The following is a 23,491-nucleotide window of genomic DNA, read 5'->3' as shown; positions in this document are numbered from 1 at the left end:
ATAAAAAATGGGGGTTCCCATTTAAAATTTCAAAGTTGCCACCCGCCCCACCCCCAAGGGGCGGTGGGGGCGGGTTAATTTTTACACAGGCAGACGTGATAATATTAAAAGTTTATTTGGGACATTTTTTCATACAATGCTTATTTTTCAAAATATTTAGTTGTCTCAAGTTAAATGGGACACCCTGTATATACCTTGCCGCAAATATTTATAGGTAAAGCTGTGTTAATTTGCCACAAGTATCGTCGATGTATCACCTATTTATTTATTAAATTGCACGCACTCGCGCAAACACACATACACACATACACAAAGATAGGTCATTTTCGACATTTTATACTGGTTACAAGACACAATTAACATATTTAAACAGTTTTTAACAAATTAATATATTTAAATAGTTTTTAACAAATATACGACAAAAGCACAGACATCATTATCTTTTTCTATCACCGTCATGTTGCTCTTATGTTGTCGAAAATGAATGACAAAGCAAAATGTTTTCCATGAATAGAAATCATTTTGTTGGCAACAAAATGAGCAACACTTGTTCTCCGTTTGCTCTGAATCTGCTGACACGAAATGTTTCAAATCTGCTCCCATGTTGTTGAATACGTATGACTATGCATTACGTTTTTAACAAATATACAGCAACTAGTCAAAAATTCATGCTCAGCATTAAGTTGCATGATTTTGCAAAACATGCTTGGCTATCAGGGTTTGCACAAAAAATTGTTGTTTAACAATGTTAGATAATTTAACCGATGTCATTTGATCATAATTAATTACTCTTCTAAGTCTTTTCAAAAGCTATCCAGTCAGAATGAATTATCTCGCTTCATTCTGCAATCTGTATAATGTCCTCTCTAATTATCATTATCTTTATTTTTTTCTCTTCTGCCTTTGCATAAATGTAAGCAATAACTTCTCTCTTTTTCTCTCTCTCTCTCTCTCTCTCTCTCTCTCTCTCTCTTTCTCTCGTTCTCGTTTTCTACTATAAATGCTTCTGCTACCATTCCACTCGTCAGAGTGCATATTGAAAGCGAAAATTTAAAGAAATAACGTCAATGGTGTTCGCAGTTCGAGCAGTAACATCAGTGCTAACTCATATATTTCTATTGTTTGTGAATAACGTCGTTATTGTTGTAAAAATAAATAGTAGCAATGTTTGTAACTGTCACATTAATAACTTTAATTTGTCTTGGAGTGAGTTACATTTTGTCGAATTTCTGGCGTCGATCTTTTATTAAAAAAGTAAACACTTTCCCAGGTCCAAAAGCATATCCACTTGTTGGAAGTGTTCCCTATTTATCGGGAGTAAATATAAGTGGTAATAACAAATTATAATATACTTAATGTACATACAAAAGTAAAATTAAAAGAACCAACAAAAAATTAAATTTGTAAACAACAGAACATTATCTTACTTAAATATATCTGCATTACAATTTTGTAATTAATTATCTGAATTACTTGCTTAAATAATTAATTAAAATTAGTAGAAGAGAATAAATTTCCTAAAAGTCAATAATAAAAATTTGAAAATTGCTTACACTATTCTAATCATAAAACATATCCACCTGCGTAATTTGTGTACTGCACAATATAATTACTATTATATTCAATTATATACAATATTATAATATATGTTGAGTAAATTCTTACCGTTTAACATTGTGACTTAAGACCTACTATTTTCTAATAAATAACCATGAACAAGAAATAGTTCTTTTCTACCGCACGATAAATCAAGTTATAGAATCATCGTATGAGTTGATTGTGTCTATGCATAGAGCTTACATACAACGAATTATACGTTAAATCGTATACTATTTTATTGTTCAGTACTTTATAATACAAAAATTCTAAAAATTAATTCTTTTAAAGTGGAATTTATTAATATTAATATAAAATAAGTTTATTTTTTTTAATAAAAAAAATATTTTTATATAATGTTTTTTTTTAGATATTGAACAAGTTACAAATACATTCGTAAATAATTTTTCATCTCCATTTCGATTCTGGGTAGGAAATACTGCATATATCAATTTATATGACGGAGAACACGTAAAGGTAAAAGAATAATGTTTGATTTTTACAAACATGTATTATAAAGAATAAACATTTTCTATAAACATATACATTAAGAAATATTTATTATTATATATATTAAATAATATAAATTTTTATTATGTATGTAACTTTTATATTTTATTTTAAATAATAAAAATTACTTTCTGAAATATACATATGTGAATATGGAAATAGCACAAATAAATACACATATTTAATATGATATAAAAACATTAATAAATTAGATTTTAACTTTGTGGTTTAGGCTGTCTTGCAAAGTCGATGCTTCGAGAAAAGTTCAATATATAAAATTTTTAAACCAGCATTTAGAACAGGACTTCTCACATCTTCTGGTAAGATATTTCAATAAGAATAAAGTTTAATTAATTGTTATTACTTACTCTAAATAATATTTAATTTAGTTCAAATAATAAAGTAGTTACAACCACTTTCTCATATGCTATTTATTTAGCATTATGTTTATAACGCAATAGTTACACAATAAGCAAATATTATTTATATATAAATCATATTCGTTTATATATACATATATATAGAAAAAATCAGATTCCACAGTAAGACTGTAAATCTCTTGTGGAATTTGATCTTTTCTGTCCTATCTTTATTATTTTTATATCCACTTTTTTTATTTGCCCGAGTATACTCGAACAGTATTATTATATTTACCCCGTAGTATCACAGAGAAGTTGTTAATATTATATAACGGATCAATAACATTTTTCTAATTATTCTTTTGTATTTACTTATTTCAGTATCTTTATGGAGCTCAAATCGAAAAATGATAGAGAGAATGTTTACTTCAAACAACTTACGAATCTACTTTAATATATTTGTGGAACAATCATTAGCACTTATGGGCGAATTAAAAAAAGTTGAACAAAATGGAAATGAAATTATTCTTCTTGACTTTCTACATAGAAGTATTTTTAACATTGCATGTGGTAAGAATAAGTAACTCTACTATCTTATAAAATGTTTACTTTTGTTTATCAAAAAACAATTTTAAAATAAGAATTGTTTGCTAAAAATACAATTCTTCTATATATTCGTAAACATTTTTAAAATTTTCTACAAACTAATTAAAATAAAATTGCGAAATTTCTCGTAATTTACAATTACGTAACTACGGACTTCAAACGTACATTATTAATAGAGTGTTGATGATAAGTTGTCTTATTTGTATATATTACGAAGCATTATAAAAAGTTATACATTTCTGAATTAAATAATATTAAAGATATATAAAATATTAAAATGTAGTACTAAATTTAGGATTTCGTGTATATAATTTATAACCTTTTTTTAAACAAGTAATCAAAATGAGATATATATGTATATATCGATATCATATATTCCAACTGCTTATAACCACAAATTTACAGCAAACTTTAAAATTATTATTTTACACTTTTGTGTGTGTTAAATTATCATTTTTTGAAACAGTTAGAATTGAAACATAGTAGAATTAATTATATACTCCATAAAATATCTGTTTGCGTTTTATATGATAAATTGACATGAAAAATTGATAAAGCAATACGAGTGAAATAAAAGCAAAATAGGCGCAAATTATACATTTTATTTTCACGAATTTGAAAATATTATTTTTCTTAATTGTATCACAATAAAATCCCAGCATAATTTCGTATTCGTGTATAAACACATTGGATACGTTTAGGAAACGTATATAAAATGAACATGTGCTACCTGGGATGCATGAAAGTTGTCAACTCCAGAATATTAGATCATTTTATATGACCGCATAAGAAAATACAAATACATAAAATCAAATAAAAATGTTAATCGTGATAATTAACCATATAATTAATTATGGTAATTAATCATGGTAATTAGTTGACGAATATTTTAAATATCGACATTACGACATTGAGTATAACCGACAGAGTTAAAGCGAGAAATATATTATTTTATTCCAATGATATTAAGAAAACAATATTGGTTAGGTAATATTGGTAATATCACTATTTTAGGCCGTTACAATATAAAAATGTAACAAACTGATCTATTCAGAATCAAAAGCATACAAAATGTGCCTATAAAAGTAGAATAATTTATTGTAATTATTTTTCAAGTTAACTTTTATATTTCTTATGAAACTGAACATGTGAAAATTGATTTAACTTTTTAACTAAATATTGAATAAAATTTTGAAACAGTTTACAGCTTAATTCAAAAACTGGATATTTGGCAACTCTCTATGTAAATACAGTTTATGTACTTAGATATTATAATGAATGTTAATCTATTTTTTTTATGTGACGCTATAGAAACTACGTTGGGCGTCAAAGTGGAATCACAATTAGTACACCGATTACTTAAACAAATGACGAGGTATAAATGTATTTAATTTAAATTCTAATAATTAATATCAACTTCATATCGTAAAAATAAATCTTTTTACAACAGATATAAATATATATATATATATATATATAATTCTTTTTTTATTTTTTTTTTTTTAAGTATTTTAAATATTTTAATTATAGTGATAAAAAAAACTAAATTTATAATATAATTTATAAAATTTTATGATTACGTTTAAATAAACTTTTAGTCATGATTTACGAAGAAACATGTTTCAGCATAAAGGAAATTTGGACATATAGATTAAGTAACATATTTTTGCATCCAAATGTTATATTCAATCTTTCTACTACAAAATGGAGACAGCAAAAACAATTAAATTGTGCCAATTTACTTGTAGATGAGGTATAGATATATTGAAATTTTATTTATTAATATTCTGACTTGAATCCTTTATTTATGTTATATATGATTTCTAATTACTCAGATACTGCAAAGGAAACATGCATTCGATAAATTTGAGGCAACCAAATCCAACAGTAAGACGTTTCGTAAGTTTGTCAACTTTTACTTAAATGTTTACATTTGTTCAACATATAATATTTTAAAATAATGGTAAAAAAATTTATTTTTTGATAATATTGCTGAAAAGATAATAAAATATGTGTCTCTTTTTTATTGATAAAACGTTATTTTTGATGATTTCTTTCTTTATTTCATTGCTTTTGCAAAAATTTTAAAATTATATGTGTAGAAAACTTATTTTTGTAAAAAAGTAATCAATTATTTTATATATTTTTATTCAAATAACACAGTTATCGACATTCTATTGAAAGCATGTCATGAAGGAAGATTAACTCGACAAGAACTTTTGGATCATGTGATTACAATGTTATTCACAGTACGTGTTTATATTTCCACATTCAAACTATATGTAGACGTATAATAAAACAGGTTTTTATTTACATAGGCCATTGACACAACTGCCGTTACAATAAATTTTGTGACTTTTATGCTCGCAAATTTCCCAGAAGTACAGGTACGTAAACATTAAATTTATTAAAGTACATTTCAAGTTATTAACTTACTTAATACATTATAAAACTTACAAATAATGTAATTTTAAGTTAGTAATTATAAGTAATATATTACTTACGTAACAAATTTAAATAGAATTATGCAAACATTTATTATTACTTACGCTTTAGTTATAGTTAGCAATATTAATTCCATAAGCAATGCACAAAATTTTAATCACAAATATAGAGCAATGTATTAAAAAATACACATCGCTTCAATTTATTTCATACTAGGAAAAAGCATACAAAGAATTATCAGAAATTTACGGCAATGAATCTCCAAAATCTGTACCAATTAAATATGATGATTTGCAAAAAATGGATTATTTGAATCGAGTTATTAAGGAAACAATGAGACTCTTCCCTGCTGCTCCTTTGATTGGACGAATTCTAACAGAAGATTTAAAAATAGGTATGATTAACTATAATTGTGTATTATAATAATTTATTTAAAAATGTGTTTTTTCGTGCTACAATTAAAAGCCAGAGATACATATAAAAGTAATTTTTTAATAATAAAACGTATGTTTACTTAGATTATTTATTACTATTACATTTTTATTATAATATTATTTTAATATAAACATATGTATATTTTAGGAGAAACTATTTTACCTAAAGGAGCTGATGTACTTATGTCTATATTTCATATGCACCGAAATAAGAAACATTGGTCGAATCCCTTGATGTTCGATCCAGATAGATTTCTTCCAGAAAAAGAAGAGCATTTTTCGAAATATTTCGTGCCGTTTAGTATCGGACTCAGAAATTGTATTGGTAAGCACGAATGAATAACAAAATATTATGATAAAATTGTTTTGTATATAATTAACAAAATTGCAGGTCAAAAATATGCGATGATTTCTATGAAAGTCATTCTAGCAACATTGATACGAACGTTTGAATTTAAAGTAGATAAAAATATCAAAATAGATGAAATAAAACTTAGTATGGACGCAACATTGTGTACTGTAAATCCTCTGAAAGTTAAAATAAAAAAAAGGGATTATTAAATTTAATAAATGTAACAATTTAGGTTAAAAGAATATGTAAATGGGAAATATGAGAAATAAAGGGTAAAGGATATAAGTAAATTATAAGTGAATTATTATACGTACAGTACCTATACTTTTTTTCAGTACATTTCATCAAACAAATGCGAAGAACATGTATAGCCATGTGCCAACAGATTCCATTTCGATTTTATTACAGATTCCGATACAATGTGTTCTCATTAAGCTTATTGTTAGCTTGTTTGGCAGCATGGTAATGCAACTAGCTTGAAAATGAAGATTAAAACTGAGCATAGATTGTTATTACATCATACGGAAACAAACTTTGATATTGTAGAAGAAATTACAGTATTAATTTTATAAAATAATCAAACATTGCTCAAAAGAATTAAAAAATTAGATAAAAGGAAGATTAAAAGTCATCGCAGAATTCTAGTTGCTTATTTATAATTTTTTATATTCTGAATTCACCGTAAACGTTTCGGTTGACTTTTCAAACATCTTTAGTACATATAAATTAATCTTATAAGATGTCGGATTAAAACATAACAACGCCGATATCAAAGTTCAATTGTAGGATTTATTAAAAATTTAATTAGAAGCTTAAAAGGTTGCTAGAAACCAGTAAATAACCAGTAAACATTCACTGTTTTGTGATGTTATCTCTCAGAACAACTAGGGTTGACTGCAATAGTTCTGAGGGATAACATCACAATGGCATATTGGTTTCTGGCAACCATTTAAACTTCTAATTGAATTTTTAATGAACTTTGGACTACGATTGAACTTTGTTATCGGCGTTGTAATGTTTTATTCCGACATCTTATAAGATTAATTTATATGCATTGCAGATAGTCGAAAGGTCGGTCAAAACGTTTATGATGAATGCAGAATAAAAAAGATAATAAATAGACAATCAAAATCCTGCGTTAACTTTGGATTTTCCTTTTGTCTAATTTTTTGCAATATTATCAACAATAAATATACTGTAGCACTATCTGTTTTTATATTATAACTGCAGAAATAACAATAAAAAAGATATTGATATATATATAGATTTAATCTTGAAGTATTTTGTATGATATGTATCGCAAAATTTGATTTTTCCAAATAATTGCAATTGTATAAATTAAGAAACAGTTTCAAAATGTGACTTTTCTCGAGAAAAACAACCATTGTCTCGCTCAATAACTAAAAATTCGATTATATTAGTCATTTTTTTTTATTGCAAAACAATAAATTTGTTTCACGATTGTTGGCACGCTATTGATTTTTTAACTGGTGAAACTTTCACGGATACTTTTCAATCGTATATGTGAGCCATGACCTTCAATCGTATGTCGAACTCGTTTCAAATCCGAAATTGTTCATTTTACTCGGCATTCCAACCACTGAGTAAGGATTACTGATATTTATTTTAGGTAACCGAAAGAGGTAAAGTCTAAATAGTTGGAACAACCAATTCTAAAGCGAGATAATTATTTGTTGTGATTGGACAATGCCTTTTGTGAAGGCTTAGACGGTAATAATTCATGATCAATTAATATCCATGTTTAATAACAATTTTATTGCGCAAATAGTTCTTGCTGTTTCGTAAAGCTAATCTATGCGTTCCTTTTTATTTCGATTTTATCATTCTACCATCGTCGTTTTTAGTCGCTTGATATTGTTAAACGCAACGCAAATCAAAATAATGTGATTATTCGAACGATATGAGACTGTCATCATAGTTGTTTGTCAAATTGAATAAAACTGTGAAATGTTAACAAAGAGTTATTGTGGGATGTTAAACAAAAATGTTAAAGTTTAAAACTCTTATATATACGTCTCGAAAAAAACATTTCTGCAACACGTACCTCAATGTAAAGAAACTGATTCTTAGTGCGATTGCAATATCTTAATAATACATTAGAATTTTTTCAACTATTTTTGGTCAGTTTTGCGTAAATTGTGAACGTTAACCATAAATGTCAAACTTTGTGGAACGTAGAGAGTAAAAAATTAAAATGCAGTACGTCACAAAATAAGTTAAGCAACGCGTACCTCAATAAACGTCGGCTATTTATAATATGAATATAAAATTGTAATAAAGAAGAATGAATAAATTAGTATTAAGTAACAGCAAAAACCATTTACTCAAAAAATGGTTAGATAATGATGTTACTTAGTTTAATCAATGTTAGTAGATCATAATTACTAACCGTTCTAAAACTTTTCAAAAGCTATCCAGTCAGAAATCAATTATCTCGCTTCAGTCTGCAGTCTGTAGAATGTCCTTTCTAAATACCATTATCTTTATCTCTTTCTCTCCTGCCTTTGCATAAATTTATTCCCTTTCTCTTGTCCTCGTTTCTTACTATAAATGCGTCTACTATCATTCCACTCGTCAGAGTGCATATTGAAAGCGAAAATTGAAAGAAGTAACATCAGTGGTGTTTACAGTTCGAGCAGTAACATCAGTGCCAACTCATATATTTCTATTGTTTGTGAATAACGTGGTTAGTGTTGTAAAAATAAATACAGCAATGTTTGTAACTGTTACATTAATAACTTTAATTTGCCTTGGAGTGAGCTACATTTTGTCGAATTTCTGGCGTCGATCTTTTATTAAAAAAATTAACACTCTGCCAGGTCCAAAGGCATATCCACTCGTTGGAAGTGCTCTCTATTTTGTGGGAATAAATACTAGCGGTAATAACAAATTATAATATACTTAAGCTGAGTTCCACTTGGTGATCGCAACGCTCGTGAACATTATCTATCTTTCTTTAACTTTCAATGAAAAACAAAGATAAAATGATTCCACAAGCGTCGCGATCGCCAAGTGGAACGTACCTTTAATGTATATACAAAAGTAAAAAAAAAGAATTAACAGAAAATTAAATTTTACAGAACATTATCTTACTTAAATATATCTGCATTACAATTTTGTAATTAATTATCTTAATTACTTGCTTAAATAATTAATTTAAATTAGAAAAAAATAAATTTCCTAAAAGTCAACAATAAAAATTTGAAAATTGCTTACACTATTCTAATCATAAATCATATCCACGTGCGTAATCTGCACAATACAATTACTATTATATTCAATTATATACTATTATGTATGTTGAGTAAATTCTTACCGTAACATTGTGACTTAAGACCTACTATTTTTTAATATATATCCATGAACAGGAAATAGTTCTTTTCTACCGCACGATAGTTATAGAATTATCTTATGCGTTGATTATGTTTATGCATAGAGCTTACATACAATGAATCATACGTTAAATCGTACACTATTTTATTGTTCAGTACTTTACAGTATAATACAGTACAGTATAATAGTACAGTATAATAAAAAATCCTAAAAACTAATTCTTTTAAAGTGGAATTTATTAATATTAATATGGAATCAATTAATCTTTAAATAACAAAAAATATTTTTTTGAGTAATAAAAAAGTCTATTTTAGAACTTTTACAAGTTGCGAGTACACTAGTGAACGATTTTTCATCTCCATTTCGAGTCTGGTTCGGCCATATTGCATATATCGGTGTATATGACGGAGAACACATAAAGGTAAAAGAATAACGTATGATTTCTACAAACATATTATACGTATTATAAAGAATAAATATTTTCAATAAACATATACATTAAGAAATATTTATTGTTATATATATATAAAATAATATAAATTTTTATTATGTGTGTAACTTTTATATTTTATTTTAAATAATAAAAATAATTTTCTAAAGTATTTGTAAATACTGAAATACCACAAATAAATACACATGTTTAATATGATATAAAAACATTAATAAATAAGGTTTTAATTTTGTGTTTTAGGCTGTCCTGCAAAGTCGATGCTTCGAGAAAAGTTCGATTTATAAAATTTTTAAACCAGTATTGAGAACAGGACTTGTCACATCTCCTGGTAAGATATTTCAATAAGAATAAAGTTTAATTAATTGGTATTATTTACTCTAAATAATATTTAATCTAGTTTAAATAATAAAGTAGTTACAACCACTTTCTCATTTACTATTTATTAGCATTATGTTTATAACGCAATAGTTACACAATAAGCGAATATTATTTATGTATAAATCATATTCGCTTATATATACATATACAGGGTGTCCCATTATAAAACATCCACGCAAATTACTCCGAAGATAAAGGTGATAGCAAAAAATGACCTTAACAAACGTTGTAGGATTAAAAGAGGGCCAACTGAGGGTGACCTTGACTTTGACCTCGCAGTTGATTTTCAAGGTCATTTGAAGGTCAGAGTAATTTTTTTAAATAAAAACTCCTATTTTTGATTCCAAAATCTAATAGCTGGTGTCAAGAGCTTTTCAAAACACTATAATGAAGTTATTTTTTATTAAGTACTTTTCGAGTTATGAGGCTTGTAAATTACAGTATTTTGACATAAAATACAAAATATCTTGTAAAACATTCAATTTTTGGGAATCTTACCTTAATACTTTTATGCATAAAATAATGAGACGAATCAATTGGTATAAAGAAAACACATTGGTTTTAAAAAAAAGTATGCAGTTGCAAATTACATATTTTTTTTTTAAAGCAACTATGTGTTTTCTTTATACCAATTGATTTGTCTCATTATTTTATGCATAAAAGTATTAAGGTAAGATTCCCAAAAATTGAATGTTTTACAAGATATTTTGTATTTTATGTCAAAATACTGTAATTTACAAGCCTCATAACTCGAAAAGTACTTAATAAAAAATAACTTCATTATAGTGTTTTGAAAAGCTCTTGACACCAGCTATTAGATTTTGGAATCAAAAATAAGGGTTTTTATTTTAAAAAATTACTCTGACCTTCAAACGACCTTGAAAATCAACTGCGAGGTCAAAGTCAAGGTCACCCTCAGTTGGCCCCCTTTTAATCCTACAACGTTTGTTAAAGTCATTTTTTGCTATCACCCTTATCTTTGGAGTAATTTGCGTGGACGTTTTATAATGGGACACCCTGTATATAGAAAAAATCAAACTCCATAGTAAGACTGTAAATCTTTTGTGGAATTTGATCTTTTCTGTGCTATTTTTATTATTTTTATACTCACTTCCTTGATTTACTCGAGTATACTCGAACAGTATTATTATATTTACTCCGAAATATCACAAAGAAGCTGTTAATATTATATAACGGATCCACACACACAATAAGTTTTTCCTAATTATACTTTTATATTTATTTATTTCAGTATCTTTATGGAGCTCAAATCGAAAAATGGTAGAGAGAATTTTTACTCCAAACAACTTACGAATCTACTCTAATATATTTGTAGATCAATCATTAGTACTTACGGGCGAATTAGAAAAAGTTGAACAAAATGGAAATGAAATTATACTTCTTGACTTTCTATATAGATATATTTTGAACATCGCGTGTGGTAAGAATAAGTAACTCTATTATCTTGTAAAATGTCTGCTTTTGTATATTATGAAACAATTTTAAAATAAGAATTGTGCTCAAAATACAATTTTTCTATATTTTCGTAAACATTTTTAAAATTTTAGAAAAACAAATTAAAATAAAATTGTGAAATTTCTCGTAATTTACAATTACGCAACTACAGTTAGTACCAAAAACGAGTTCAAACGTACATTATTAATAGAGTATTGATGTTAATTTGTCTTATTTGTATACATATATTACAAAGCATTATATAAAAAGTTATACACTTCCAAATTAAATAATATTAATGATATATAAAATATTAAAATATAGTTCTAAAATAAGGATTTAAAGTTTATAATTTATAAACTCATTTTTAACAAGTAATTAGAATAAGATATATATGTATACATTGATGTCATATATTCCAACTACTTATAAATTTACAGCAAATTTTAAAACTATCATTTTATACTTTTGTGTGTGTTAAATTATCATTTTTTGAAACAGTTAGAATTGAAACATAGTAGAATTAATAATATACTCCATAAAATATCTGTTTGCGTTTTATATGATAAATTGACATGAAAAATTGATAAAGCAATACGAGTGAAATGAAAGTAAATTAAGCCTAAATTATACATTTTATTTTTACAAAATTAAAAATTTAATTTTTGTTTAATTGCATCACAATAAAATCCCGTAATTTCACATAATTTCACATAATTTTATATTTGTGTATAAATACATTGAATACGTTTAGGAAACGTATATAGAATGAACATGTGCTACCTGGAATACATGAGAGTTGTCAACTCCAGAAGACTAGATCATTTTATATGTCTGCGTGACAAAATACAGATAGATAAAATCAATTAAAAATGTTAATCATGATAAATAATCATGGTAATTAATCACGGTAATTAGTTGACTAATATTTTAAATGTCAACATCACGATGAATGAACCGACAGAGTTAAAGCGAGAAATATGTTATTTTATTTCAATGATATTACGAAAACAATATTATAGTAATATTACTGAAAAATGTAAAGAACAGATCTATCTCGAATCATAAGCATACAAAATGTACCTATAAAAGTAGAATAACTTATTGTAATTCTTTTTAAAGTTAATTTGTATATTTTTTATAAAACCAAATACGTAAAAATTGATTTAATTTTTTAATAAAATATGGAATAAAATTTTAAAAAAGTTTATAGTTTAATTCAAATAATCTGGATAATTGGCAACTCTCTACGTAAATACAGTTTATGTACTTAGATATTATAATAAATATTAATCTTTTTTTTTATGCGACGCTATAAAGAAAGTATGATGGACATTAAATTGGAACCACAAATCATAAACCGAATGCTTGAAATAATGATGAGGTATAAATTTTCTTTTAATTTAAGTTCTTATAATTAATATAAAATTTATATTGTAGATAAAATCTATTTAAAACATATATATACATATATATATATATCTGTTTTAAATGGATTTATTTATAACAATATAATTTATAAAATTTTATGTTTTATGACGGTTAAATAAACTTTTAACCATAATTTACGAAAGAAACATGTTTCAGCATAAAGAAAATTTGGAAATATAGATTCAGTAACATATTTTTGCATCCAAATGTTATATTCAACCTTTCTACTACAAAATGGAAACAGCAAAAACAATTAAATTGTGCCAATTTGCTTGTAGATGAAGTATAGATATATTGAAATTTTATTTATTAATATTTTGACTTGAATTCCTTTATTTATGTTATATATGAATTCTAATTACTCAGATGAAGCAAAGGAAACATGTATTCGATAAATCTGAGGCAACCAAATCCAACAATAAGACATTTCGTAAGTTTGTCAACTTTTTTACTTAAATATTTATATTTGTTTAACATTATAATATTTTAAAAATAATGGTATAAAAGTTTTGTTTTTAACAATGTTGCTAAAATGATACTAAAATATGTGTTTCTTTTTTATTGATAAAACGTTATTTTTAATAATTTTTTTTTTTTTTTTATTGCTTTTGCAAAAATTTCAAAATTATATATGTAGAAAACTTTCCTGGTAGAAAGTGCCATGCTAGATCCTGATGTCTAGCTAGCTCCCATCTTGACTGTCATGTTGTATATAATAATTTAATATAATAAATTTAGTTTTGACGTGGCGCAAATCAGCGTCAAACTATTTCTAGCGAGGCGCTAGAAATATACTATGGGCTTGTTCGTTTTAGCTGCACTGGGGCAGCTCTGGGTCTGCTCTAAACAAGATAATACAAGACAAACTATTTATCTGTCCTGTATTATCCTGTGTAGAGCAGACCCAGAGCAGCCCCAGTGTAGCTAAAACGAACAAGCCCAATGTTAATAATGGGCTTGTCGTTTTAGCTACACTGGGGCTGCTCTGGGTCTGCTCTACACAGGATAATACAGGACAGATAAATAGTTTGTCCTGTATTATCTTGTTTAGAGCAGACCCAGAGCTGCCCCAGTGCAGCTAAAACGAACAAGCCCAATGTCTGACTAGAAGTAGCCTGGCGCTAGTTCACTCCAGACTACTTCTAGTATAGTAAAATAAGAACTGCGTGAGAACTAGCTATCGCCACATCATGGCTAGATAGTACAACATCAGAACTAGCGTGCGCCACACCACGGCTAGATAACACTACATTAGAGCTAGCTAACGCCTGACTAGTCGATTAAGTCGAGTATTAGACTGGAAGAATGTGATAATTTTGTGTCTGGCGCTAGTCTGCATGCCATACTAGCTCCTTATCAGACAGTGGGACAAGTAAGTTAGCGCCAGTCTAGCACTATGGTGATTTTTCTACCAGGGTTATTTTTATAAGAAAATAATTAATTATTTTATATATTTTTATTTAAATAACACAGTTCTCGACATTCTATTGGAAGCATGGCATGAAGGAAGAATAACTCTACACGAATGTGATGATCATATGATTACAATGTTATTCGCAGTACGTATTTATATTTCCACATTCAAACTATATGTAGACATATAATGAAACAGGTTTTTATTTACGTAGGCCACTGAAACAACTGCCGTTACAATGAATTTTGTGATTTTTATGCTCGCAAATTTCCCAGAAGTACAAGTACGTAGACATTAAATTTATTGAAATACAATACAAGTTATTAACTTATTTAATACATATATAAAACTTACAAATAATGTAATTTCAAGTTAGTGACTATATGTATTAGGTGTTGGAATTAATTCGTAGCGTTTTTTTAGAGAGAAACAACGATTTATTCTAAGTTTAAATATAAAAATACATTACTAAAAATATTTTCCATCGCTTGCCACAACTTTTTCCCATCTTTCGGGTAAGAGACGGATACCTCGTCGAAAAAACGCTTCGTCCTTAGAGGCGATCCATGAATCAATCCAAGTTTTGCATTCTTCATAAGAAGTAAATTTCTCCGCGGACAAACCATGGGCCATCGACCGGAACAAGTGATAATCCGAAGGAGCAATATCTGGAGAATACGGCGGGTGGGTTAGGACTTCCCATTTCAGTGTTTGCAGGTACGTTTGCACTGGCTTTGCGACGTGCGGTCTAACATTGTCGTGCAGCAAAATAATTTTGTCGTGCCTTTCGCTCCATTCCGGCCGTTTCTCCTTCAATGCCCGACTCAAGCGCATCAATTGCAGTCGGTAACGATCCCCAGTGATGGTTTCATTCGGATTCAGCAGTTCGTAGTAAACCACACCCCGTTGATCCCACCAAATGCAAAGAAGAAGCTTAGATCCATGAATATTACGTTTTGGTACTGATGATGATGGTTGTCCAGGCTTAACCCATGATTTTCTGCGCTTGGGGTTATCGTAATATATCCATTTTTCATTACCAGTAACAATCCGATGTAAAAAACTTTTTCTTTTGTACCGTTGAAGCAGTAACTCGCAAGTCAAAAAACGCCTTTCAACGTCCCTCGGCTTTAATTCGTATGGAACCCAATGTCCTTCCTTTTGGATCATCCTTAACGCTTTAAGTCGTTTTCCCACTGTTGAAAAGTCAACCCCCAACGATGTGGACAACTCTTCGAGCGTTTGAGTTGAGTTCTCCTCAAGTAATGTCTCCAATTCTTTGTCTTCAAACTTTTTTGGCTGTCCAGGTCGTTCCTTGTCTTCTAAGTCGAAATCACCGCTCTTGAATCGCGCAAACCACTTCCGACACGTTTGTTCAGCTAAAGCTTGCTCACCGTAAACTTCTTCTAAAATCCTATGGCTTTCCGCAGCAGTTTTATTCATATGAAAGTAATGTAATAAAACTCCCCGCAAAAACACTTTATTTGGTATAAATTTAGACATATTTAAATAATTATAACTTGATGTTATTAACAAGTGAAAGTAAGATGGGTCGTAAAAATAACACCTAACCTAACAGCTGATTTAAGATAAATTTGCTTCTGACGATAAAAACAGAAAACTGTAGTATCCCCGCCATCTCTCGTAAAACGCTACGAATTAATTCCAACACCTAATAATATATTAGTGACTATAGGTCTGTTCTTTATAGCTGAACTGGCTGCACTAGTTCAGAGTTTATCTTTTTTCCTCCACGTTAGAAGAAGAAAGATAAACTTTGAACTAGTGCAGCCAGTTCAGCTATAAAGAACAAACCTTATATGTAATATATTATTTACGTTAAAAATTTAAATAGAATTATGCAAACATTTTTATTTATTATTCTTACGCTTTAGTTATTGCTAGCAATATTAATTTCGTAAGCAATGCACAAAATTTTAATCACAAGTATAGAGCAATATATATATTGAAAAATACACATAATCGCTTCAATTTATTTCATACTAGGAAAAAGCGTACAAAGAATTATCAGAAATTTACGACACTAAATCTCCAAAATCTGTACCAATTAAATATGATGATTTGCAAAAAATGGATTATTTGAACCGAGTTATTAAGGAAACAATGAGACTCTTCCCAGCTGCTCCTGTGATTGGACGAATTCTAACAGAAGACTTAAAAATAGGTATGATTAACCATAATTGTGTATTATAATAATTTATTTAAAAATGTGTTGTTTTGTGCTACAATTAAAAGACAGAGATACATACAAAAGTAATTTTTTTGTAATGAGACGTATGTTTACTTAAACTATTTTCTATTATTACATTTTTATTAGAATAATATTTTAATATAAACATATGTATATTTTAGGAGAAACTATTTTACCTAAAGGAGCTGAAACAATTATGTCTATATTACATATGCATCGAAATGAGAAACATTGGTCGAATCCCTTGATGTTCGATCCAGATAGATTTCTTCCGGAAAAAGAAGAGCATTATTCAAAATATTTCATGCCGTTTAGTACCGGACTCAGAAATTGTATTGGTAAGCATGAATAAATAACAAAATATCATGATAAAATTGTTTTATATATAATTAATAAAATTGCAGGTCGGAAATATGCGATGATTTCTATGAAAGTCATTCTAGCAACATTGATACGAACGTTTGAATTTAAAGTAGATAAAAATATCAAAATAGATGAAATAAAACTTAATACAGACATATCAATGAGTACTGTAGATCCTCTGAAAGTTAAAATAAAAAAAAGGGATTATTAAATTTAACAAATGTAACAATTTAGGTTAAAAGAATTATGTAAATGGGAAATATGAGAAATAAAGGGTGAAGTATATAAGTGAATTATTATACAGAGGGTACATTTTTTTCTTCAGTACATTTCATTAAGCAAATGCGAGCAGTGACACAGCAATGTGCCAACAGATTCTATTTCGATTTTATTACAAGTCTATCAAGAAGTTGGAACAACCGCCCTGAATGATCCTAACTTTAACCGGGATGCCTGTATCAGATGCACGTGTTTTCCCGCGCTTAAATATTTCTGACTGTTGACCACTGTTGACAGCTAAAATATCGTAAAGCATCGTATGTATTGAATTCAAATTTATACATCGAATTATTTTGTAATAGGTATTATTATAATTAGTAGCAGTATAGAATAATAATCAAAGTTAGGATAGAAAATAGGTAATTGAATAAGAAAGATTATAGTGGTGTAAAATTAAAGGAGGTTAGAAGAATGATTGACTAGGACACTTGAATAGAAGAAAGTTTAAACAAAGATAGAACTCTAGACAAGTTTATACTCCTGGCGAGTTCTGGTGCTAAAAAACCTACTTAAAGGAGATAAGTTGAAGGCATTCCAAAAGGTAAAAAAAATTATATATTGAATTAATCATTGTTTTATCGTGACTGCATCATTTCATTATACATTGCCTATATTAACGATTTCTATTTTACTACCTTGTGTGTTGTATTTAACATACTATTGTAAGAGGATATAACATAAAGGAGAAAAATGTCTAGCAATAATATTGAAATAAAATCATCCCAAGAAACAATGCAGAAAAAACAAGAAATGAATGGAAGAGAAAGTACAAACGAAGAACATGAGGAGTATCAATATTTACGGCTTATTAGGAAAATTATTGCAACTGGAACAATGAAAAGCAATCGCACTGAGATCAATACATATTCTATTTTCGGCGCACAAATGCGATTTGGGTTAAGAGACGGTAAGTTTTTATCTATGATTGTTAATTATTTTAATTTTTGATAATGTATAAGATATAGATGCTTAACAATTTCAATGACAATTGTATTTATACAGTGCTTATGAAAATTCTTTATAAAATAATTTATAGTAATGTGTGAAAGAAGTGTGAAAGATTTTTATTTAAAGGAATTATTTTATAGGTATTTTCCCATTACTGACCACTAAAAGAGTGTTCTGGCGAGCAGTAGTTGAAGAATTATTATGGTTTATTAGAGGATCGACAAATTCCAAAGAATTAGCAGATAAAGGTGTTCATATCTGGGATGGAAATGGTTCACGGGCTTTTTTAGACTCTTGTGGCTTCACTGATAGAGAGGAAGGTGATTTAGGACCTGTTTATGGATTTCAATGGAGACACTTTGGTGCCAAGTATCAGGATATGCACACAGATTATACTAGACAAGGTATCTTTAGAAGCATTTTTTAAATAGATCTGTTGTTTTTTTTTTTAATTTATGAATAAAAACGTTCATTAAAGTATATAACTATATATATTTATTTCATCAGGAATAGATCAGTTAAAAGAAGTTATTCACAAAGTGAAACATTCTCCTGATGACAGACGTATTATAATGTCTGCTTGGAATCCAACTGACATCCCAGAAATGGCATTGCCTCCATGCCACGCCTTAGTCCAATTTTATGTGAGCAATGGAGAATTATCCGCACAGCTTTACCAGAGAAGTGCAGATATGGGTTTAGGGGTGCCGTTTAATATAGCATCGTATTCATTACTGACTTGCATGATCGCTCATGTTACTGGCTTGAAGGTAAGGGGATCAATTTTCACTTGTATGAACTTCAGAGAAGTCTTGTTATATCTACCTTTATTTTCAGCCAGGAGAATTTGTACATACAATGGGCGACTGTCATGTCTATGTCAACCATGTAAGCGCTCTTGAGGAACAGATACAACGTGAACCACGAGAATTTCCAAAATTAAAAATAGTTAGAGAAGTCAAAAGTATTGATGACTTTGTTGCCGAAGATTTCGAATTAATTGATTATAAACCGCACTCCAAAATTCATATGAAGATGGCGGTTTGAGCTACACGCCTTAAAAACTTCCTTTATAATATTTATAATATAACTTCGTTTATTATTACAAGAAGAATGAAGAAGATTTATGCTTGTGTAAACTGTAAAACTTACATTTCACTGCCAAAACATTCGTAGTTCATAAAATGACGTTGATTTTCTCATTTGGCGTACTTAAAGTAAAAACCAACATACATACTAGATTTTCTGTAAACCAGTATTCATATAATCAGTAATCGGATATATTTGCAATCAGGTGTTCAAGCGCCTGATTCAATTGTAGTACTTTCAATTACAGTATTTTTTTTCGATTTAAGATAGATGTGTAAAAAATTATTTCTAATAACTTAAATTTTTTTTAAACTGGAGACGAAAGTGAATATATTTTATATACTTGTAATTCCCTAGCCCTATATAATAAGACTTTATTTTCTAATAAAAATTATATTTTTAAATGTATCTTAATTATATATCTTCAATACCAATCGCACGCAGTCCATGCAAATCCATCACGATCATTTTCTTTTTTTTCCAGTAAAAATCATCACATGCATATCCCTCAGCTTCTATATCACACAAACGCAACTTCAATCGATTACGCGCAGTACGATCGACAAGCATGGACGATCATAAAAGGCCTTATACAAGCAGTTGCTAAGTGTAACAAAATTATGTAATTCTCGTATAATATGTATAAATTCGATATCCTTCATCTTTTCAATAAGAACAAACAATGGAAATAATTACTTTTGCACTATACACAAAGAATTATTTCTCTAACTTAAAGAGATGCAAATAAAACTTTTGTCGCAAAAATATTTTTCAAAATACATTTTTTTCAACTAATTCCATATTTTATTAATATTTTAATCGGCGTAAATGTATAGCCAAATTCATATGGTATCCTTTATTGTTGAAAGCTATTTTTAATATACAATAGCAATTTTTTTAGGATGTGCAGGAGCAATGAAAGCTCCATTGTGGAAAAGCGGCCTATACAAAATTTAGAAATAACTGTCGATCCCTAATGATCTAAGAGACACCTTATGCAATATTCCATAAATCCTTTTTAGGAGGGGAGATTTTTGTACGTCAAAGGCTAGCACATTTGTACATCGTTAGATTGTGTACTTAAATGATGCAGCTGTTGAGTAACTGCCAATGTTCCGCATTCATTTACTGTTATGATCACCCAGATAACGTCTGCAAAAATATTAACAATTTGTGAAATATGGCTAAATAAAAAATCAATCGTATATAATTTAAAAAATTAATGAATTTAGAGATAATACTTGTAATAATAAACAGAAAGTCAACAATTGTATACAAATAATATTGCTGTTAAGATTGATCATTTTTACTTATTTTAATGATATTCTTTACATGCTAACATTATTAATATAAAGTATTATTTATATAAAATAAACTTCCATAAGATTAATTTTTTATGAGACTTTTATCATTCATCCACTTATTTTTCTATCATTTTTAATTCATATTTCTGAATTCTTTTATCATTTCTTTAGTTTATATTGTACTTTCTTTAGTTTCTTTAGTTTATATTGTATAAAAATACTTAACTTTTAAATTTGTGACTTACCACCAAAATAGATACCATTTGATGTCATCATTCTCCATTTACTTTGATAGACACCGGTTTCGGCTGGACTTGTCAGTGTTACACTCAATTCTGTAGTCTCTTTTGGACCCAACGGCGGAACTGGTATCCGCAAGCAACTCATAGGTATTCCACTAGTATGCTGCAAATGTATCCCACTCGGCCAAGCCTCTGTACCACTATTTTGTACACGCCATGATTTCTGAAAGTTTGTGTTGGGTGGCACAGCTTCTCCCTCGCCGATTGTACTGTCGCATATTAATGTCATGCAAGGGGTTTTGAAAGGCGACTCAAAATCGATGTAGCTGCAAATTGCTGCTTGCAGATTCCTGGAGAATAAAAATTGCATCACAATAATATTCAAGATTGCAGAAAGAAGAGATTTTCTATTACAATACTATACAAATCCAAACAACAGTAAATTCAAATATCTGTGTTTGATGTGATTTTACTTTAAAATAACAACACTCTCCTATCTGTTTTATTGTTTACAAATAATTGATAAAGATAAAAGCAACAATATGATCCTTAATTAAATATTAATACAGTTAATCCATATATATACAAATTCATCCAAATCTATTTCAAATTTTTATAGAATTATGAATTAAAATACTAATTAGAAATTATATAATTGTCAGCACCAATAATTATTGTAAAGAGATCTTTTTTACAGCTATAAATTTTACTGGTCTTTCTTCTCTTTATCAATAAAGTATAAGAATATGTGCATATTTCATTTAAAATATAAACATTATAGAAGTGTATAAATAAATAAAAAACAAGTTTAATTCTATATCTAAGCGATTAAGCATTGAATCACAAGCAAAGTAGGCAAAGTAGGCAAAGTAGGCAAAGTAAGCAGTATGTTAACAGAAAAACGTTAAAGATAATGACACCTGATTGAAAAGGATTAAATGATGTAAGGAAGGATAAAGAGAGACGCTACGTCCTAATTCAGAATAGAAATCCATCAAAATAAGGAAAAATACAAAGCAAAAAATATCTGAGAGAATAGGATTTCCCTGCGGGGGGTAAACATGGCGATGCAAGGTTATGTGCGTGGGCAGTGCACACGAGACGGGAAACGTTTCATGAGATGATGAATTACCAATTGTTCATGTCCAGGAAGAACTCGGCGGTGGTCTCGTTCAGGTGGCTGCCTGCCAGCATCTTCTGCAACTGCTTCACCAGATCGTCTTTGTCTGTAGTACCGAGACAACTGAATTGGTGCAGCAAGTGTTGGTCCAGATCGTTGTCGAGTTGGTCCATGATTGCTGTTTTTCGTCTAGCTCGGCTACTCAGGATGCTCCATGTGACGACTACTCACAACGTACCAACGTGCTACCCTCTCCTTGCGCACCCTTTCCTTCCGCTACCTTCTTATTGTCGTGCTCTCAGTGGTGAATTTTAAATGTCATTCTCCGTGCGACGTTCGACTGTGTACGCTCTATACAATGCACGCATATCTGCGGCACCAGTCCAGTAGTGTGACGAAATTTCTGGAAGTTTGACGCGTAGGCGCCCCGGAAATAGAGGTCTCTTATTTTTTTCGGGTTTCCTATCAAAAATATTCTTTTTTTTTATTTTTAAATCTGCACACAGTGGGACATACGGGATAATCAAATATCACTGCAATTTTACTTTGCTAGTCTTATTATTCAAGATTTAAATATCTCCTTTTTTATAAATTTTTTTACTTTTTTGTACTTTTTAGCGCCTAATTATTTCATTTTTACTTGCATTGAGGAATCTCGTTGCATACATTTTGTTTATATGTAGGGCTCCATAATTTGTTATTACGTTCATACGCAGTACACTCCCTGCGAGAAATTGCTTTTTGCTTTCCGCAATACAGTCCGCTTCAAAAACGCCGCGATAAGCTGTTTCTGGCTGCGCGTGCCACCTTGACCTTGTCAGCATCACGGAAGATAGGAAATTTTTCATGAAAAGCGGATAATGCGTGATTTCATCCGTACACTCTTCTTCATCGCACACGTCGAGGAACTGACAGTTTTGACGTACCGAATGAAACAGCGCAGATTGCAAGCGCGAACTTTCGTCGCGTGCATATTTCTGGTCGGTGTTGATTCACATATAAATGATCATAAAAAATAAATGAAGAACTATAGATATAATATAATTATAAAATGTATATATAGAGAAAATAGTAATTTATAAAACCACAATATGTACAATAACAAATTTATTTATATATTACAGGTTATTGCAGTCTTAATAAAATACA

The 23,491-nt window shown here is 28.8% G+C and overlaps 3 protein-coding genes across 8 annotated transcripts; 2 read left to right on the top strand and 1 right to left on the bottom strand.

Annotated features, from left to right (window-relative positions):
- The first annotated feature begins 1,015 nt into the window (after window positions 1-1,015).
- On the top strand, window positions 1,016-18,180 carry LOC105677845 (cytochrome P450 4C1-like). Of its 4 annotated transcripts, XR_010889737.1 has the most exons (14): window positions 1,016-1,206; window positions 1,271-1,330; window positions 1,967-2,073; window positions 2,339-2,426; window positions 2,847-3,035; window positions 4,383-4,446; window positions 4,698-4,824; window positions 4,907-4,970; window positions 5,235-5,320; window positions 5,390-5,458; window positions 16,793-16,970; window positions 17,159-17,335; window positions 17,402-17,896; window positions 18,039-18,180. XR_010889737.1 is itself a non-coding variant. In XM_067353189.1 (13 exons), the coding sequence occupies exons 1-13, from the start codon at window positions 1,068-1,070 to the stop codon at window positions 17,569-17,571; spliced, it is 1,518 nt and encodes a 505-aa protein (XP_067209290.1). In that variant the 5' UTR covers window positions 1,016-1,067; the 3' UTR covers window positions 17,572-18,180. The 4 variants fall into 4 exon arrangements, 3 of the variants coding, with proteins under 3 accessions (XP_067209290.1, XP_067209289.1, XP_067209291.1); XM_067353189.1 differs by having other exon boundaries at window positions 17,402-18,180; XM_067353188.1 differs by lacking the exons at window positions 16,793-16,970; window positions 17,159-17,335; window positions 17,402-17,896; window positions 18,039-18,180 and adding exons at window positions 5,733-5,910; window positions 6,099-6,275; window positions 6,342-6,592 and having other exon boundaries at window positions 1,017-1,206.
- On the top strand, window positions 18,039-20,428 carry Ts (Thymidylate synthase). 3 transcript variants are annotated; one of them, XM_012376717.2, is made up of 5 exons: window positions 18,039-18,180; window positions 18,367-18,546; window positions 18,728-18,991; window positions 19,095-19,357; window positions 19,425-20,428. In XM_012376717.2, exons 2-5 carry the CDS (start codon window positions 18,372-18,374, stop codon window positions 19,632-19,634), a joined length of 912 nt encoding a protein of 303 aa, XP_012232140.1. In that variant the 5' UTR covers window positions 18,039-18,180; window positions 18,367-18,371; the 3' UTR covers window positions 19,635-20,428. The 3 variants fall into 3 exon arrangements, with proteins under 3 accessions (XP_012232140.1, XP_012232137.1, XP_067209299.1); XM_012376714.2 differs by having other exon boundaries at window positions 18,041-18,180; window positions 18,307-18,546; XM_067353198.1 differs by having other exon boundaries at window positions 18,043-18,180; window positions 18,338-18,546.
- On the bottom strand, window positions 19,398-22,687 carry LOC105677843 (protein ILRUN). The gene is made up of 3 exons (XM_012376718.2): window positions 22,355-22,687; window positions 21,226-21,572; window positions 19,398-20,828 (listed from the first exon to the last, which is right to left on the bottom strand). The coding sequence occupies exons 1-3, from the start codon at window positions 22,513-22,515 to the stop codon at window positions 20,725-20,727; spliced, it is 612 nt and encodes a 203-aa protein (XP_012232141.1). The 5' UTR covers window positions 22,516-22,687; the 3' UTR covers window positions 19,398-20,724.
- Window positions 22,688-23,491: the final 804 nt, after the last annotated feature.

This window comes from Linepithema humile, chromosome 4 (assembly GCF_040581485.1).
Source record: "Linepithema humile isolate Giens D197 chromosome 4, Lhum_UNIL_v1.0, whole genome shotgun sequence".
NCBI classification, from domain to species: domain Eukaryota; kingdom Metazoa; phylum Arthropoda; class Insecta; order Hymenoptera; family Formicidae; genus Linepithema; species Linepithema humile.
This window is presented reverse-complemented; position numbering and strand designations above follow the sequence as displayed.